We start from the raw sequence: 16,876 nt of genomic DNA on the forward strand, positions 1-16,876 counted from the left end.
GGACCAACTACTCAGCTTCTTTTCCTCCAGTTTAGTTTGCAAAAAGCAACAGCCAGCAAAGGGCCTTATGGTTACTGGAGCAAGCCAAACTAAACTGGGGAAAGAGGAGTTGTAGCTCAGCCATGCAAATCTCTTGTCAGCTGTAATTGGGCCCCCAGTGGAGACCAGTACGCAGGTCCATGTAGGTACTGTATCTACAAACCAGCAGTGTTACGGTCACAGTGTTGACAACCCCAAATGTTCAAAAATGAATCAGACACCCTCTCCTCCCCCTAGCAAATCAGGAGTGTTGAAACCATGAGATTCAGAACATACGTTTTGGCTTCCTTTTTTATTGCTTTCTGAGCCCTTAGGTCAAACTCAGTCATGTTTTCAGGCTTTTTGACAAACCTTTCTAGAGGGCTGGTAACTTTTCAAAATGAAACCTGAAATCTCTCAGTTACACGAGCTGGGGCTTTAAGGAAAGCGAGACGTGAGAGAATTGTGAGTGTTGGAAATGCTATAGTCAGAGGCTCGCAATAAAGCCAACGTTTGATGGCTGTGACCAGAGTACCACAGCGATGGGATTTAGCTGGCAAAACTGACAAATTCACACACTTCTGTGAAGCCACAGGTGGACTTCTCTTTGCAGGCATTCACAGCACGTCAGCAGGATTCTACAAACAGGTTCCATTTGGGTCTTTCTGACTGCGCCATCCAAAGTAGAGTCCCAGAAGCTGCTGGCATACGCTGCCCTCTCAAGATACAATTATTGGGCATTATCAGTGAATAGGATTAAGAAAAAAGGACCTACCCCTTGTTTGTTTCAGGATTTTATTAAACTGCTTTCAACCTAAGAGTTGTACCCCACGTCCCCAGCTCTTTTCAAGTAGTACACACACAAGAACAGTAGCATACATGCTGCTGGAATACTCTGCAACAGGCTGCATGAACTTTTTAGGAATTATGTTTAACAGAAAGCCAAAAAACCAAGACAGGGGTCTCAAGTCAGTTGTCACTACAGGCAAGATGCAAGTTAACTTACAGTAGGCTTCATCTATAGCACTTCCCCAGAACTATTCAATTAGTCAAACCCTCCTTCCTGGAGGTCACTTTTTTTGGTTATTCACTGCAGTGTTAAACGCTGAGAAACACTGCAGTGAGAGTCTTCGCTAGTCCAAATGAGCTTGATGCTTTTAACTGGGACACCCAGCGAACAGCAAATTAGCTCCACTGTGTTTCCAATTTTTCTAATTAGCTGTCCACACAATCAATGCTGAAACCTTTTGTGAGAAAGTCAATGAAAGCCCTGCCTGCAATGGCAAAGGACTGTGTGCAGAATACAGTTTACGCTGCTTGCTCAGGCAGTTCAGGGAAGAGAGCTGGAGATGATTTTCTAAGAGAAATGCAGTCTTTAGGCTCTATTAGTGTTTCTAGCTACTCACTATCAGCAGCCTTGAAATATCAAAACCATTTCCACCCTTCTTCAGGCCTGGGGCAAGGTGAAGAAGAAGAGGTCACCTCCAGCGGCCAATAGAAGAGCCATGAAGCAGGTTCAGGAACTCCAGCAGCTATGGAGAGTGCTCCTTTACCAGAGCACCTTCATTAGCAGGACAAGAGTTTACTAGGACAGGTCCTCAGCAGGTGTAAATGAGTGAAGTTCCATCAATGGATTAATTCCGATTTACAGCCAACGAAGATCTTGCCCATTGACTGGACAAGGTATTCAATCAATACCAATTTGGGGCAGATTTTCCAGCTACTGGTCAGATGGATTCTTGTTCACGTACTAGGCTACAATGAGTAGTAACAAGCGAGCCAAGTTACTAAGGTTCATGGAAGCTGATTAAAGAAGTAGGAGGGATTAAGAAGCCTGTAAAGCTACAAACAGCTCCTACATACATAACACATTAAACACTGACAAAACTTAAAGAAATAGGTTTCTTTTCCCACAACTTCTGTTTCCAGGCCTGGTTCACCAGGCTAACAGCTGCAGTGTTACATATAATTTTAAGTCAAGACCGCAGAAAGCTTTCAAAACTGAACATGAAAGATCACACTTGGCAGTAACTTAACTCTTTTGAACTGACACTTCAGTGACTGAGGGCTTTCTCCTGCAGCATTTAGCAGAATATGGTGAATCTGAACAATAGGTTATGGATTATGTCCTGTATTCTTGTCACTGACAAAATGCACAAAGAGTGAAACACAGTCTGCTTATAAAAGCAGAAAGGTGTGAGGTTTCAAAGAGGACTCTGGCATGTCAGTGATAGCTGTGACAGTTGCAGTCTGTCAAGAGGATGGCATAAGAAATACCTTCTGTCTCCACAGTCCATCACAGTCAACTGCCCAAGGAGGAGCTCAGTTAGAACTGCCTACCTCCATGATTAGGAGAGAGAATACTTAGGTGCCAATAGGAGGTAACAGTCATAAGATTTCATTTCTTGTTTTCCAAAGACAATACTCTAAGCTTCTATCACTGTTACTCATGACAAAGTTAAATGGACAAAGTTACATTCAATAGAAAAAATTTTCTCCCTGGAATTCAGATACATAAAATAAGCAAAGCTCTGAGTTTGCATATCCAACAAAATACTGTACATTTCCCATCTTTAGGAACCAATAACAAAAATCATATTTTTTTAAAATCTAAACAAAGCAAAAAGAGCACTAGAGAAATTTAAATATGGAAAAGAACTGAAATCATCAACAACAGAACGCCTTTACTTTACAAGAGATGAGTTTGAAAAGAGACTCAAGCAAGCTCTATCTTCTTGTCCAACGGATGTGGAGTGCAGTGGGATTCGTGCAGGGAACAGCTGGGAAGGGTTTTATAGCTCAAATGCTGGGAACTTGGCCTTTTTTGGTACCAGAAGATCAGCAAGAAAATATATTGTCCCAGCCATTCCTGAAGGAAAAAAAGAAAATTGTTATTTCTCAAAGCATATAACAGGGAGATTCTCATTGCACGTCAGTATTATTATAGAATAAATCATAATGAGTGTGAGTGTGCATCATGGAAAACAGGGAGCCAGGGGCCATTTTCAAAAGTACCTATGTGACTCAGGAGTCTAAGCCCATTTTCCCAAAGGGATGTAGCCAGATTTTTAAAGGTATGTAAGTGCCTAAGATGCAAATAAGATGCAAGTAAATCTCCTTAGGCGCCTATTTGCAGTTGTAAACATTGAAATACCTTTAAAGATCTGGCCTTTCAATGCTTTTGAAATTTGTACCCTAGATCCTCAGCTGGTGTAAACCGTCCTAGTAGAGTTGCCATGTGTCTGGTTTTCGACCGGAACGCCTGGCCAAAAAGGGACCCTGGCAGCTCCGGTTAGCGCTGCTGACCTGGCCATTAAAAGTCTGTTTGGCGTGGGGCTGACAGGCTCCCTACCTGGCTCCATGAAAGTGGCAACATGTCCCTCGGCTCCTAGGCAGAGGGACGGCCAGGGGGCCTCCGCGCGCTGCCTCTGCCCCGAGCGTCAGCTCCACAGCTCCCATTGGCTGGGAACCATGCTGTGGGGGCGGCACCTGTGGGCGCAGGCAGCGCAAAGAGCTGCCTGACCACCCCTGCACCTAGGAGCCAAGGGACATGCCGCCACTTCCAGGGAGCCACCTGAGGTAAGCGCCGCCTAGAGCCCACACCCCGAACTCCCTCCTGTGCCCTGACCCCCAGCCCCAGCCCTGATCCCCGTCCCACACCCAAACTCCCTCCCGGAGTCCTCACCCCAACCCCCTGCCCCAGCTTAGAACGCCCTCCTGCACTCCAATCCCCTCGGTCCCAGCCCGGAGCCCCCTCCTGCACTCCAAACCCCTGATCCCTGGCTCCACCCCAGAGCCCGCACCCCCAGACGGAGCTCCCCCACAACCCTTCTGCCCAAGTGCAGTGAAAATGAGTGAGTGAGCGGGGGTGGGGGAGCGCGAGCAAGAGAGGGAGGGTGGAATAGAGTGAGTGGGGGTGGAGCCTTGGAGAAGGGGCAGGGCCTCAGGGCAGGGGTGGGGCAAGGCTGTTTGGTTTTGCGCAGTTAGAAAGTTGGCAACCTTATGTCCTAGTTCCATTGACAGGGAGTGACTCTGTGATTTATGATGGCTGTGGAACTGGCCCAGGGTGCCCCCTGCTGGCAGATTTATGGAGCAGCATAGGTATCAGCATTTGGGAACGCTTTCTGTTGCCCAATCATGGACTAGATCTATGGCTGCTTTTTATGGCTGCTTCATTGTTCTTTGGAGGGAAACGGAAAAGGACCTGCACAAAATAGTAAGCACTCTGAGTGCAGAGGTTGTCTGGGCAGCCAGCCTGCAATTACTGTAGGTTTAAACTGTCCCCAATAAAGAATTACTCCAGTGAGTGTTATGAACCGTACCAGAGCTGAGTGCAGGAGGACTCCGTGCTATGCCAACCTCCAGCCCTCCCAGCTGGGGTTGCAACAGAACAAGGAATTCCAGTTGTAGCCATTATCCACTGCTGTTAAAACCTCATTCAGAGGGGGTCAAAACAGTGGGTGCGATTCTCCTGACACTGATTTTATGGGGTTTTAATGCAATCACTCTCAATTTACACCAGTGTGAGATCAGACTCAGAATTCAGAACATATGACGTAGAAAATGCTGGACAGGGATTACCTTCAAAGAGAGAGAAGGGAGTGTCTGGAGTCCGGCACCCATGCTCCCCATAACTCAAACACCACTCTGCAAACTGAGGAAGGAAGAACAAAGCGTCCAAACCTTGTAGAAGACGTGACATGGACGTTAAAAATACAGACACCTCCCCACCTCACTGTCCTCCAGATCTCCATCTCCCAACTAGTCGTGACAATGGAACAGAACACAGGCGGTTGCCAGGCACTGCTGTTGACTGGAGCCCAGCACACTGTTGGTCTGACGGACAGTAATGAGAGACTGTTTAAGGACCATCCTGGTCTACGTGAAATGAACTGGTTAGTGCTAGCTGCATCTCTGCCAGGCTAGAAGTTAGATTACAAAGGAAAGAACCATCACGCAGAGTGCAGAATCAAACCATCCTTCAAGGTAACTGGCTCTAGAATGTTAGTTACATGCCACACTAGCCTGACTGGTTCCTCTCCTTCACCAAAGATGGTCCCATGATTTTCTATCAGATAACTTTTTTAAAAGGTGAGCTATCCCAGCCAGCATCCAGTCTTTCCATGACCCGGTGGCAGGAGTCTCTCTCTGTGTCTGTTGCTCATTTGGATGCTCACCTTGCAGGCCCTGTACAAGTATTTCATGTTTTGAGTGAGGTTGTACAGCATTAGGAAGGCATAAGCATTGCCAGCTGTCCCATGGCACAACCCATAACCTTTCTTCAGTAATCCCCACTGCCAGATCACTTCTGCACACTGTAGCGCATCACTCAGATACTGCTGGTCAGCAAACACCTGTGGAGACAAGAGAGAGATTCCACTCACTGCAATTATCCCCTCAGCATCCATGCTGGGGTGGAGCAGGCCCCCACCTACTTGGTTAATTAGCTCCTATCGAGAGTGACCTCTCCTACTTAAGCAATGGCACCGTGACTTTGCCTTCTACTGTCAAAGATTTTTAAAGTGATAAATGAACTCACAACAAGCTGTCACCATTAGTCACCTGCCACAGAAAGAATACAACACATGGCTGACTCCTCAAGCAATGAGAGCATCCTGCACTTGGGACAAGACACTGGGACATGTTCAGAAATCATTCATTAAAAGTCTAATTTGCATTTTGATTGGTGTGTAAGTGTGGGCATGCATGGAGGTGCTGGTGGGTTATTTCATTAGAATATTACATGCCCTGACAGGGACTCCTGGCTAGAGGATGCTCTGGGATCAAGTTCCACATTAAAGCTCTCCTGTCACCGTTTCCCAGGACGTCCTGTACCTTATAGGCCTGTGTGAGCATGTAGATCACGCCAGGTGCCCCGTGACACCAATGGACAAGCAGGTCTCTGGCGTCATCAATACAAGGGGGGTAGTTGCCTGATGGGAACTTCAGCTGGCAGACATAATCCACACTGGGTTTGACTGTGTTATGCAACTTCACTTGGCTCACGCCAAGGCCGGGCTGAAAGAGACAGACAAGAGAGGCTGTTAAACGGGGAAAGAAGTGCTGTACTATTCCCTCCCCCTTCCGGCAGTGCTAGTTTTAGAGGCATAAGCAATTTATGCTTCAAAGATGAGAAGAGAGTTTGGCGTTACAGATTCCTTCCAGCTTCTTCAGCTGTGCTACCTCGGCTCATATCTTTCCTCCTCTACAGATAGGCTAGGAGAACTGTGGGGGCAGGCTGCTCAATGCCTCGGGTGCGGGCGTGCACCTGGTCATCCTTTAATGCCTCTTCGTCGGCAGCAACAGTGACTGGCTCTGGAGGGTGCCCCAGCCAGTCCCCAGCAAGGAGAGTGTGATGGAGTGTTCACCCTATATTAGCCCTGAAGGGGTTAGAGTAGCTCAGAAGGGACAAATTAACCTTTAAGCTGCACCTCAGAGAGAGTCAGATTTGACTGATAAATTACTAATTGCTGAAAAAGCCCAGCTCGGGGAGAAGCTGGGTAAGGTATAAAGCCAGGAAGTTTGCAGCAGAAGGGGGCTGCAGGGAGGGAGTCTGCAGTCGCTCTCTGGGAAACCCGACGGGGGACAAAAGACCTGGGCTCCTGTCCCTGACAGAAGGGTTCACCCTGGGGAGGTGTGGAGAAGAAAGCCTGTAGAAGGCAGAGTAGGAAGAAGCTCCAAGGAAGGAGCAGTGAGGATTCAGACTGTGTAGACCTTGTCTGCTGGGTGGCCCAGGTTTCCCACCAGCCAACGGGAAGTGGTGCAGGACTGGTGAAGTGGCATCTGGACCACTGGTCTGGCGAGACTTCGATACACCAGAAGGGGAAAACTATATCGTCACCTGGCTGGAGGGCTGAGTTACAAAGAGAGAGCACCTCCCAGGCCCGGAGAGGGGCTGCGGGGCAGGCGAGCAACAGAAGGGGGTGCTCGACTCGACAAGGGCTGATCCCCGGACCCAGCCACAAGGGGGCGCCCCAATTGGTGAGTGAACCCCATTACAGGGAGAAAATTAAGGGGATCCCTTTGGATTTTAAGAGGCAAGGAAAAGCCTATCCTACAAATCTGAAGCAGTTAGGAATTGCTTACAGGATATGATCAGGATTAGTGAGGTGAAATGAAGCAAAGAGAAAAACTCAGGATGACTATCAGGAATGATTCCCAGACACGGAGACCTAGCAGATCAGTGTTACCCAGGCAGAGCACCACGGGCCCATAGTGAGCTGCAAGGCCAGCCCAACTTGAAGATCTCAATTCTTAGTTGTACACAGATCATGTAAACAGGTTCAAGGGTAAAAACTAGTTTAAAACTAAGGGAGCAATGTCACCATTGACCTCATTGAAAGCAGGAGTGGATCCTCCATGTCCTCCCCTAATTGCACTGCATTGGCCAAAATCTATATAGACAGAGTTCTCTTTTAACTTGGCAGCTCTGAGCCCCTTGGAATGAGCATTTTGAGCTAAGAATCATCTCATTCCCAAATTGCTAATGTGCAATTTGAAAATCAATACCTGTGCTGTAAAGCCACCAGTGATAAAGACATGCACAGAGTCAAATGTCCTCCAATGTACCTTCCCTGGTACGCTTTCCCTGTAAGTGTATGGTGCATTATGCTTGGCTGCTCTTTTCTATATCCCATGCAGTCCAGATTCAGCTTGTAACGTCACTGTATAGGGAGCCAAGATGTCAAACTCAGGCTCTCTGAATCCCCTTGATTTTCTAGGTACCTAAAAATTAGGCATGATGACACTTAAGTTTCTTTATGAATTTAGCCCTGAGTGACTAACCACCGCAAAGGTGTAGTAGCCCCCTAGAAACACAGAGTCTGGAGCGTTTTGGAGCCGTTTTGAAATAGGATTTAAACCAAACAAAAGAGAGCATCTGATGGACAACTAACCATGACTGACACCACTGTGACATCACTAATAGCCAATCAGAAAGCTCCCCAGGTGTTCCACGTTCTAATTGGAGGACATTAGAAGTGAAACAGCTGGGAAGGCCTTTTCTCTCCAGGTGTCTCTCACCTGCATAAGGTAGTAATAAATTCCTGCCAGGCCATGGGCGGCCCCTATGTAATACTCCTGGTACCACTCATACATCAACGGGCTCTTGGCTGTGAAGTTCCTCCTTTTGGCCAGGCTCTCCCCGGACGCCACGACTGCATCGCAGACCTGCAGGTGGAAAGCAGACGTGAGTGACATCAGCTTTGAGGTGTATAATCTCTCCCCTCCAGCCTGGCTGACAGTAGCCAGTGCAGCAGGTATCAGTGCAAAATACAGTCATGCACCTTTGTTATTCTGCACGTGGAAATCCTAGCTTGTGAATGGGGGAGAGGAACAGGGGCTTCTTCGACTCTAGGCACAGAATCCTAGGATTGGGAAGGACATTTGGCACAATATCCCTTTGGAAGGATGGGGCCTGCAACAACAGCTGGAGGTTCCGTGCTGTGGCCTTCACACGTGTCATGTCATGTTTTCACACATGCCAGAGTTATCTAGACCGGCATCTATTTTAACCCTTCCAAGGATGTGCTGGGTGAGAAGCGACAAAACACAGAGGACAAACGAGTAGGATGCGGGAAGCTAATTCAGCCTACATTGGCGAGCAACTGGAGAGATGACAGAGTACCTGTTGAATATAGTTTTGAGGGATTTTTTCCTCTCCATAATGCTTGTTCACAAACAGCAGTGCGTAGAGGTATCCCATGCGCCCATAAAGCATTTCATCAGGTGCTCGGGGGTCAAGTTTGTGCAGCTGAAGCAAGCTGGAAAGAAAGATTCAGGTGAGGAAGTTGATTGACAGGGATGGAGCTATACAAAAACACCCCCAAACTGTAACTCCAGTTGAAGGCTACTAGACTGGGACTCAGCAGATCTGAGTGCAGATCCCAGGTCCATCACAGGCTCACTCTATGTGACCTTGGGCAAATCACTGAATCTTTCAGTGCCTCAGTTCTCATCTGTAAAATGGACATAATCCTGCCTGTGTCTTGTCTATTTAGACAGTCAGCTCTTCAGGGCAGGGGCTGTCAGTTATTATGTATTTGTACAGCGCCTAGTGCAATGGGTCAATTGGGGACTCTAGGCATTACTGGAATCCAGATAATAACGTTGATAGTCAAACCCAAGTTGATAACTGCGTGGGTAAGGCAGGATGACCCTTTAAAGCAAGGAAAACTTCTCCTCCGTTCCCAGCTCCCCCATCACAGGCCTAGCCTTGCTTTCAGAAATTCAGCTTCTGTGCCAAGAGGCGCTTCCAGAAGTGATCGGCAACAGTTTCACTCTAATTTCGTAGACGTCAAAGGGAGTGTTACCAAAATGGGAGCAGACCTAAGCCATGGCTGACCATTTTTGAAGGTCCTCCATCCCTTATGTTTAGAAGTCTTGACTGTGAAAACCCAACAGCTCTCTTGTGCTGTTCCAAAACAGCTGGGGTCATCTGAATGAGGAGGGGAGGCGAGGGGGCTGAGGGAAGGAATGTGAATCACTTAGGCAACAGTGCACAGTGGAGTGGGAAAGGGGTGGTTATGAAATAACTAGCCTCTATGGGGTTCAAAAGAAGCAGCCATTCGCTCTTCATCCATCTAGGCTGGGTTAACCACTGGCTTCTTTCAGTGCAGTCACCTACCATAGGAGTGAGCGTATGGATTGCCTGACTGCACCAGAAGTTGGTGACGTTCCCGCCAGCGCTAAGAACGACTGACAACTCTTCACTCGGGTGCTTTGCAACCCAGTCGCTCCAGATGCAAATTACCCTCCGTTTTTGCCTCTCGCCGCTCTTCCAACAAGGTCAGAAGTTCTTCCCTGTCAGAGCATTGAGTCGTATTTTTTCCCTTCCCCCAGATCAGCAGCCCGGAAAACACGGTCACTTTCAAAATGACAGCATGGGTGCTGCGTTTCCTCGAGGCTGCGCCTTTCAGCGCCTCTTGCTGCCACTCTGAGAGGCACAAGAACAGCAGCCCCGAGGAACCTCTGGGGCAGGGCTCCCCGTCACAGCCGCGTGCGGGAACAGCAAAGGTACAATGTCTGCGCTTGCTCTTGGGCAGCCTGTTCTTTTTTAAAAGGAGGCAACGGCCAGTTGTCCTGAATCCCCTGGGATCAGATGGAAGGCGCTGTGTTCCGGCTCCCCTGCAGCGACAAATCTTTGCTTGGTGTTGGATTCAATGTGACTCGAGATATTTAGAGAGCGAGGGTCTCGAGGCAGATTTGGTCCAGGTTCCTCACAACAGGCGGCAACTGAGTGCTGCACCCCTCCCCACAAGATGTTTCCCACCCGGGAGAGCAAGTCGCGGACGTCTCACCCTGCCTCCCAAGCATGTGCGGGCAAATGTGGATGGGAGTAGGGGGCAGGAGCCGGTCTCCTAAACACTCCCCCCAATCAGGCAGCAGGAGGAGATCTCCCTGCCTCATGCCGCTGCCCACAATCCCCTGGTGACCCTATTTCCAGGGAGGATTGGGGAGAAGCAGCTGGAGTGTGGTCTCCTGGGTGCTGTGTGGGAGGAAAGGGGTGCCTGGAAGAGCTGGGCTGGGAGGCTGTAGTAGGGGGTGGGATACCTATGGCAGGTGGAGTGGGAATGCCTGGGGTTTGATGCAGTGCTGGGGGAGATGCCAGAGCCTGCGGGACTGTAACTGGGTGGAGGTGCTTGGGGAAACCGGATGGGTGAGGGGGTGGGTAGATGGTATGCCACGGCAGGGGTCTTTGGGGAGCGTGTGACGAGCTCCCTGGGGCAGTTTGGTGGGTGAGGGATGGTCTGGAGCACCTACGGCCGGTGTTTGTACTGCTGCTGCAAGCTGCTCCCCCCAGCTGGAGAAGGGAGGGGAGGAGGAGAGGAAGCCCACAGAGCAGTTCCGGTCAGCATTTGGGGGACCAGACCGCAGAGTAAACAGGGGAATCAAAGGTAATATGGTCAAGAGTGGCAGGGCTGCCAATCCTGGGTGTGTCACACAAGGTGCCAGACTCCTGGCAGCTCTGACAGTACCCAGAATGCCATTTTCCAGCACGGGGACAGCAGTAAAGGTTCCTGACAGTTAGACACCACAGATACTAAACCAATCTATTAACGGCTGAAAAGTAACAGTTTCTGGAAGAAGGGAAAATGCAGCAGTGGGACAGGATTCTGTGCGCCAATTACTCTAGAAGCAACCACCTGATCTTCTGATGGCAGGAAAACCGTGGAACGCAGTCTGTAAGAATGTAGTCCAGGTTTTTACTGGCAGTTGGAAAATTGGCCACCTTGAAGTGCTGGAGCCTCTCGGGGGGATAAAGCACATTTTGGGGTCATGAACTCATTTAGGCAAGTACTAGCCGCCCAGAAAAAAAGAAGTTTGTGTGTCTTCCGCTGCAGAGAAAGCTCTGCTGAGAGGCCCTCTTCAGCTCTTGTACAGATCGAATGCACTCTCTAAAGCACAGGGAACCAAAGAGAAACAGGCACAGCGATTGCTATCCTTCTCCACAGGAGAAGCTAAGAGCTTTCCACTCCAGAACTCAGCAAACTCTTCGGGAGCTCAGTAATAAACTGAAAACCCATTCCGCATTTTGATTAATGGAAATATTTCTTGTAGAAAGCAGCTTTTCCTGTTTAAAGGATACTATGGCCTGCTCTGAACAATCAGGGGGCAGGCAGTAGGAGAGTTTGACCTAACCATTGCTTCTTGAATACCCCATTTTCTTTTCTCTGCTTGCCTTTCAGAAGTGACCCATTTCCAGTGCTTTGTCCTCCAGATGCCATTAGATGGCAGTGCAGAATTAATCTGAATTTCTGCTCTGCCACAAAACTGATGCAGCAAGGGACACTTACAATAAAGGGACATGGTTTGTGATCTGTTACAATTTGGGGTTTAATTCCCCCTACAATTGTACATCACAGTTTGAAAGAATGGTTTCCAGATGTCCCTTTTGTAGGCAAATATATCTACATCACATTAGCAAGCTTCACCAATATGATGCAATGTTGTTGACCAATGCAGTATTGTTAAGATCACATGTACATATTTCCAGAATAAAAAAAGGGACTTTTGTCTCTAGACTGGTCCAAGCTGCATATTTCATGAGCACTAAATTCACACCAAAAAGAAGAACATCTCAATCTCAATTAAAATTAATGGAAACTGGGTTTCCAAATCCTTTAGGCAATTGAACCTCACCCCCCCCCCCACTTCATTTTTAAACAATTGTGCTGTATGACCCTCATAGCCAGATAATTCAGCATATGTTTCTGCAGTTGATAGGATCGGGTAGATTTGTTTACTGGTCAACTTTAAATGGAAAGTTTGCCCCAAGGTATTTTTCATCATTTTAAGACTCCTTCCATCATATACCCTTGAAAGCTTACAATTGAAATCTGCTCCTCTGCTAAGTGTTTTTTCTCTATCACATGCTAGCACTATTCAGGTAGCGTACAGCGGCTTGTGTTTAAAAAATAACAACAAAAATACAGATGAAAAAAGACATAAGATAAAATGGAAAAGATAAGCCTCACCTTGACAAAATGTCTCTTTGACTGTAAGGGTGGAACTGGTAAAAAATTTCCAAATCTCCCCCTTCTCTCTACCCCCCACCCCAAGAAAAAGATAATGGGGAAAAGTCCAGACTAAATATTTCCAAGATTTTCCCCACTTTCAACCAACTATAGAACTGGTGTAAAGTTTTCAAAAAAATCTAATTTTGTTGAAGACTCTGAAAAATGGAAACATTAATAACAAAACCAACCAACCACACACATGCAGTTCCCCCAGCCTGTCTGGCCAGCTCTAGTGCTGTGGCAATCCCTGCTGAATGACAGTACAGCCACTCTACCCTCCCATCCAGAAAAGAAGGCTGTAACAAAGGGCCAGTTAGTCACCCGAACTTGGTTTACGTCCTTAATGACAACCATTTCTCTAGGATGTGAAGATTCTCTTGCATGCTTCTTGTCCAGCTAGTGAACGCTCTCCTTCAAACAGAGCACCACAGCACACCCTAACAAGGTTGAGAGGGATGTTCAACATGGGGAAAAGCCCAGTAGTTTTGGACACCAGCTCGTGTGTCCCAAAAGCAACAACTTTAGAAACAGGTGGGCAAAAACAAACCCTGAAATGTTACCGAGTGATGCAGGCTTCCGACTGCGTCTCATCCTGCAGTCTGTGGTACACTACGGCAGCCACTGCTAAAGGTCCAGCATCCCCGCACAAGAAGGTGATGGAGCGCTTTGTCAGACAATTCAAGCTCTTCTTCGCGTACGCCTCTGCTACCTGGAGGTAGGAAGGGTCTCCATACACATCATAGAGGTGCAAGTAAAGGACAGCAATGCCTGCAAAGAAATAAATGGGTTAAGCGCGGGGCATGGATCAGCTGTTTTATTGCTCTCCCCTGGCACTATATACTTTTGTTGCTCTAACTTTAAAACATAAAATCCCAGCTGCTTATGGTGGAGACAAAAAATATGAAACAGATTTATTGATCAGCTTATCTGTACTGGGACATTAGTATCTCCCTGCTTGGCCACTAGGTGACTTTGGATGTGTCACTGCACCTCTCCGCCTCAGTCTCCCCATCTGTAAAATAGTAATAATTGTGAAGTGTACAAAGTGTAACTTTGTAAAGTTCTTTTAGCTCTATTGCTGAAAAGCATCTTATAAGGTGGTATCATTATAATTTATTTTATTAAACAGGCCACCTGCCGAAACGCAATGACAAATATATAAGCATTAGTGATAGACAAGAAAATATTTGCATTATAGCAGCTGTTCTCAACTGCAACCATCCTGGGACCCCCTTTTCCATAGCAGGACACCCCCACCAGCCTGTCATCTGTCTGGGACATCCCTCCCATCGAGCAATATGGTAATGGCAGGGTGCTTGCAATCCCCTGACACCTGTTGGTGACTCCTAAATTAGAGCAGCGGTAGACTAAACTGGACCTTCATAGAAAAGGGGAGAGACTGAGAATGGCCTTTATTTCTCTCTGCACAGAGAATCAGCTGCTTTCAAGAAAAGTAAACAAAGAGAATTCCTGCAAGCACACACCACACACTAATTCTAAGTGCAGCCCTTGTCTGAAACATAAAAAGCTATTCAAGAGTCAGGAAAATGCATTCTTCTGCCTCTGAGTCTTTCATACCAGGCATCCAGCTACATAAACAATGCTTCTGTTAAAAGGCTATGTCGCTGGTTTTGCCCGGAGCCTTGCTCTGTCCCTCTCTCATCCTGCCCGTTATACATAATTGAGGAATCATCAGCATGTCGTTATTCAAAAGGTCTGTCACAGTAGATAGAATCTCCCCTCTAAACATCCGCTAATCAGAAGGCACCCTCAAAACGTTATATGGTCTCGGGGTATCCTCAAAGAATATGTATCAGAGAAGCTAGCGGCCTGCATCACTTCCAGAAAAATCTCATTTTGCCCCTTACAGTATGCTTTCCATCTCATTAACCGTTTCTAAGAAGACACAGGTCCTGTGTTTAAGCCTAAATTAATAGAGCCAGTCTCTGCAGATTTCAATCCAGTAAAAAAAAAAAAGAAAAAAGAAAAAAGGCAGCCTGAAAAATTACTTTCCACTGTACTGGGGACAATTTTAAATTTAGATCATTTTCTCATTTTGCATGGGTAATCTCCAAAGCTTCGTGCTACAGACAATTCAATTTCATATGTATATTAAGGGCAAATTTCCATTTCTTGCCAAAGTTAATAACCTTGTCTGCGCTTTACGCAGTTCAGTGTTAGTATTTCCACAGAGAGAAGCTCAGATGTACAGTACCATCATTCATGTTTGTAAGGATGTGGGCATGAAGCTCTTTTTAAAGGGAAATACTCACCTACTAGGTCTTTCTATGACCTATCACCATCTTTAGGTTCTCAATAGGCCTGATATCCATTTAAACAGCTCAGACTATGGAGTTACCTGTTTTAATGTTTAGCTTTTCACTTCATAAGCAGCTGCCACTGGAACAAGCTTAATTGTTTATGTACCTACCATGATAAGAATAATGCCAGGATTGAAGTCTGGAAAAATAAAATTACCTGGTGAGTTTTTCTTCCAATCCCATCTTCCCCTTTTCCCATAAAAATCTCTTTTAGCAACTCCCTCCCTCCCCATCCTGAACAATGAACAATTATTTGCCAAAAGCTGGGAATGAGGGAGAGGGGATGGATCACTTGATGATGACCTGTTCTATTCAATCCCTCTGGGGCACCTGGCATTGGCCACTGTCGGAAGACAGGATACTGGGCTAGATGGACCTTTGGTCTGACCCAGTATGACTGCTCTTAAAAGCTCCAAAAGCATCAAAACACAGTTAGGTTTGAGAGGGTTTGTAGAACTGGAATGTTGGCATCACTTCCCAAATGGGGCAAGATTTTCTCTACACCAAAAAGTTTTTATAATCTGGTATACAAACCATTCCCTAGAACTGTGAAGAGCAACATCCAACATGGAAAGCAAGCATGTTTAAGTAGATAGACTAAAAAAATAAGAGCATCAAATGTAGGCTGACCCATGATTAATATCTAGTCAATGTATATTAGAGGCAGCATGGTTGGAGGACAGAGTATGGGGCTGGGAATCAGGAGGTCCTAAATGATAATCCCAGCACTGCCACACACTCAGTCTGGCTTTGGGCAAGTCACTGCGCCTCCCTGCCTCAGTTTCCCCATCTGTAAAATAAGGGTAAATACCTAACCTCCCACATGTGCATGGTGGGTTGAAGATGAGCTAGATAATATTTGAAATATGCTTCTAATGCGTAAAGTACCATATCAAATAATTACTACATAATGAGGTGCGGGGGGCTAGATAGCAGAGGTCAGTTCCCCTAGCTTTGCATCTCTGGAAACCTGGATCCAGTTGAATTGCTTCAAACGTATGTGGCTGTCTCACTCCGATTCCCATTTGTGCCCCTCAGAACTACCACACAGCCGGCAGTCGATGGCCTGCCGTAGCAGGGGATCTGCAGGGTCTGTTCTAGATAGACACTATGGCGATAACGGTGGTGTCCAAATCTGAGCATCTTCCTGTTGTGCATTCAGCAACCTGGCTAACATCTGTCACGTGTCGTTGGTTCTCGCTCTCATCCTTTCCGCAGGGGACGAACTGTGTGTCCAGTGGAGTGCGCAGGTTTTGTGCTGGGGGGTTGTGTTGGCACAGTGGTGCATTTGTACAGCGACACGGGAGATCTAGTGCTTATGACCTTTACTTTAGCACCTGCTAAATCCATTAATTGCAGCAGCACCAGAGTTGTAAGATGTTTTAGTTTGTTTAAAATCTTGTCACAGTATAGGGCGCGTATAGTTCAATCTTCCCATCCAGCTAAAAGACTATTTCATCCACACACACACACACACTAGTTAATGGAGAGGCTGAGATGTTGCTTTAGGTATATACTGAGTTCAGGGCTTGTGACTGATGCTGGACTGTCAGCAACCTGCAAACTGCAGGCCATTGTGATACACTGCTAAGGGACAGCATAAGCAGTAGCAATGCAAACTTCGCTGACTTGAACCACGCCAACCCTGAACAGAAGGGATTGAAGGCAAGGGGATAGCATACTTTCAATATCAATTCAATCTTAGTCTCTTTATCCAGACTGCTGCTAAGGACACCAATTAGATGGTGGTTTTCAGCGTGCAGTCCACTAGGAACTGAACTGCAGTGAACTCGTGTAACAAAGGACATGCAACTGCCATGAGATAGGAGATTTTTGGTTATTGCCAACTTGGGCCAGATTCAGACCTGCGAACTGGAGGGAGAAAAGGCTTCACACTCCCTCCATCAACCCTGAAAAGCAAACCATCCTGTGGCCTCAAAGCAGGAAGCTACAAATGGGGTAAAACCCACCTATATTGCCATCTAATGGAAAATATTAAGTTGTTTTAATTAAACTGAG

At 46.9% G+C, this 16,876-nt stretch overlaps 1 protein-coding gene across 3 annotated transcripts in view; it reads right to left on the reverse strand.

The window, feature by feature from the left end:
• Positions 1-796: 796 nt before the first annotated feature.
• Positions 797-16,876, reverse strand: part of LANCL1 (LanC like glutathione S-transferase 1) — a 28,051-nt gene continuing 11,971 nt past the window's right edge. For all 3 annotated transcript variants that reach the window (XM_073306713.1, XM_073306712.1, XM_073306714.2), the window contains exons 4-10: positions 13,097-13,304; positions 8,645-8,780; positions 8,041-8,187; positions 5,854-6,036; positions 5,196-5,372; positions 4,600-4,672; positions 797-2,887 (exon numbers count right to left, since the gene is read on the reverse strand). In XM_073306713.1, coding sequence (XP_073162814.1) covers positions 2,811-2,887; positions 4,600-4,672; positions 5,196-5,372; positions 5,854-6,036; positions 8,041-8,187; positions 8,645-8,780; positions 13,097-13,304 — 1,001 coding nt within the window. In that variant the 3' untranslated portion in view covers positions 797-2,810. The remainder of the gene's footprint in view (positions 2,888-4,599; positions 4,673-5,195; positions 5,373-5,853; positions 6,037-8,040; positions 8,188-8,644; positions 8,781-13,096; positions 13,305-16,876) is intronic.

This window comes from Lepidochelys kempii, chromosome 11, assembly GCF_965140285.1.
Source record: "Lepidochelys kempii isolate rLepKem1 chromosome 11, rLepKem1.hap1, whole genome shotgun sequence".
Taxonomy (NCBI): Eukaryota; Metazoa; Chordata; order Testudines; family Cheloniidae; genus Lepidochelys; species Lepidochelys kempii.